This window comes from Salvelinus sp. IW2-2015, unplaced genomic scaffold (assembly GCF_002910315.2).
Source record: "Salvelinus sp. IW2-2015 unplaced genomic scaffold, ASM291031v2 Un_scaffold1131, whole genome shotgun sequence".
Lineage (NCBI taxonomy): Eukaryota > Metazoa > Chordata > Actinopteri > Salmoniformes > Salmonidae > Salvelinus > Salvelinus sp. IW2-2015.
This window is the reverse complement of record NW_019942744.1, coordinates 82,286-85,193: the sequence shown is the minus strand read 5'-3', so window position 1 is coordinate 85,193 and position 2,908 is coordinate 82,286. Positions and strand designations below refer to the sequence as shown.

The 2,908-nt window shown below is 44.1% G+C and overlaps 1 protein-coding gene across 1 annotated transcript; it reads right to left on the bottom strand.

Annotated features, from left to right (window-relative positions):
- Nucleotides 1-1,532: 1,532 nt before the first annotated feature.
- Nucleotides 1,533-2,514, bottom strand: LOC112069846 (heat shock protein Hsp-16.1/Hsp-16.11-like). Its single transcript, XM_024137221.2, has one exon. It carries the CDS (start codon nucleotides 2,372-2,374, stop codon nucleotides 1,652-1,654), a length of 723 nt encoding a protein of 240 aa, XP_023992989.1. The 5' UTR covers nucleotides 2,375-2,514; the 3' UTR covers nucleotides 1,533-1,651.
- Between the last annotated feature and the right edge of the window lie 394 nt (nucleotides 2,515-2,908).

Sequence of the window (2,908 nt, the reverse complement as noted above, 5' to 3'; positions counted from 1 at the left end):
TAGTCTGTTGTGTTATATATGTGTTATATATGTGTTATATATGTGTTATATATGTGTTATATGTGTGTTATATATGACTATGGCCAGTGACAGTGTTTTGTGAAAGACTCACACGGCCTTATGTCAATTGAGAACAGTTGACTAAATCAGTGGTTCTCAATTGTCTCAGGGATTGCAGGGCTAGCACACTTGATTCATCTGGTCAATTAACGCAACAATAAGGAATTTTAACAAGATCATATGGCTGACCCGAATAAGAAACCCTGTATGCTTCTTCAAAATAATCTACAAAGAACCTTTGAGTTTGAGGTTCTATAAAGAACCATAAAAAGGGTTCTATATAGCCCCAAAAAGGGTTGTAACCATAGCGGAACACTTTATTGGTGCTATATAGAACCTTGTATTAATGCTTATTTTTAGAACCTTAGGAAAGGGTACATTATAGCACCATACAGGTACCATTTAGAATGTTATGCGCGTGGTTCTTTATACAGTAGCACTTTTAAAGAAGGTTCTAAACAGGAACAAAAAGGGATCTGCTATGGTTACAAGCCAAATAACCCTTATTTGGCACTATGTAGAACCATTTGTTTTTAGTGTGTAGAGTAGCAAGTACAACCTCATCACTTCCTTTATTYGGAGTGTTTCAATTATAATTACAATGCTAGTTTGTATTTTAAGCATTTGGTCAAGCTTCAGGTTGGTGAGCGCTTCATGCTGCAAAATATTTTTGKTTTTGTTTTTGTTCAATTTGATTGGGTGAGCCTGGTTCCCCAGTGGCTGTGTCCACCAAGCTCACCCATGCCTACGCCCCTGATTTCGACACAGATGAAGAGAACACACAATGCAACCAATGTGACATGCAACAATGTCTTTGTCATGTTTTCTGTCTCCAAATCCTGATGTCAGTGAGAGAAATACACTACCGTTCAAAAGTTTGGGGTCACTTAGAAATGTCCTTGTTTTTGAAAGTAAAGCAAATTTTTATGTCCATTAAAATAACATCAAATTGATCAGAAATACATTGTAGACATTGTTAATGTTGTAAATGACTGTTGTAGTTGGAAACGGCAGATTTTTAATGATCAATTAGCCTTTTAAAATTATAAACTTGGATTAGCTAACACAACGTGCCATTGAAACACAGGTGTGATGGTTGCTGATAATGGGCCTCTGTACGGCTATGTAGATATTCCATTAAAAATCTGCCGTTTCCAACTACACTAGTAATTTACAACATTAACAATGTCTACACTGTATTTCTGATCAATTTGATGTTATTTTAATGGACAAGAAATGTGCTTTTCTTTCAAAAACAAGGACATTTCTAAGTGGCCCCAAACTTTTGAACGGTATTGTATGTTTTGAGGTGCAGAGTGCAGGGTTACATGTGTTTTCGGACTGTAAAACTATTTAGTTCACATGACTGTTTGAAATGTATAGTATGCWAGTAATGACAGGATCCACCACTTATTTCTAGTTATCTATTTTAAAACTGTCATCCACACAAACCACAATTCTAGCAACCATCATTCCAATGTCAGATTGTCTTTATTAAATAATATTTATTCAAATAGGCATATTATAAACAATTTCCCACAATGTAATCCACTGGATTGATAATAAAATTAAATGATTAAGAAAATATAATTCAAGGTTTTGAGGTCTTCACTGTTATGGACTCTTCCGTGTTGCCCTTGGCTATGGGTACGTCCAGGGAGGTTCTGAAGCGGAGGGGGACYTCCTGCTCTGCTGTAGGGGCTTCCAGCTGGGGGGCGGCAGTGGGGGCTTCGATCCTCAGCTGTCCATCTTCTCCCAGAGARCAGGTCAAGGCTGTCAGGTCTAGGTGAGCAGGCAGGTCAATTTTCTGGACAAAGCCTTTCTGTTGGGACGAGGAGGAGGAAAAGGAGCAGGAAGAGATGGCAGAGGAGGTGGATTTAGCCTCTTCTGCTTTGGCCTGTTTCATGGCCACCACGGCTAGCCTCCGTCCGTCCAGCTTGACYGTGATGTCTTCGGGGTTGAAGCCCTGGGCGTTTAGGCTCAGGGCCAGGGGGCTGTGGCTCCGGCCTGTCTCAGCCACCTCCGTGCTGAGGCCCTGGCTCAAAGCTCCTGCTGGAACTCCTGTGCTCCTCCTCTCCAGGAATGGGGAGCCCATTCGGAGGTGGGCCCTCTCGTGCAGCTGGTACATACTGGGGAGCCCATCGCGGAGCTCTTTGAGGAGATCACTGGCCAGGTTGGACCTCCTCTGAAAGAAGWCCTCTTGGATGCCGGATGGGGCCTGGTGTCGCATGGGGGGGAAGACCATCCTCTCCTGACTGAAGAAAGGGTCGTTTCCGAAGAGGCTCTCGATTGCTGGGGCGGCGGACTGAGTCATGTTGTTATTTTTTTCTGTTTTCCTTTCCGGTCTGCTTAGAAGAAGAAGAGTGTGAGTTCCTTGGATCTCTTGCTGTGAGGATCTCTTGGTTGACGAGTTACTCCCGGTGAGTGTTTCTGAACTTGTGGCAGCACCTCTCAGGCTTATATACTCCCTCTCTCCCTAAAGCCCTCCCCCTTGTTGCCCTATTTACAACCCATGAGCTCAGTAAAGAAGGACGGGGGGAGGGGGCAGTAAGTGGTATGGGGCAAGAATGCCCTGCGACGAGTCGGTGGGCTAAACTGAGCTTATGGCCATATCCTGTTTACGTGTTTTTACGGGCAGGCGCTTCTATTTCCCCCTCTGTGTTTGTCATTGGTTCATTTGTCACAGAGTCGGGTTGGTCGTGCCACAGCTGAGGGTCGCCTTACCACCCTCCACCCTCTATCCTGAGTCACGGCTGTTGGATGAGATCAACGGGCTGATATTGTCCCTGGTCTGTCATACATGCGTTTGGAGCCCCACCCCCTGTCTATTTGTGGGTGCTGGATAGGC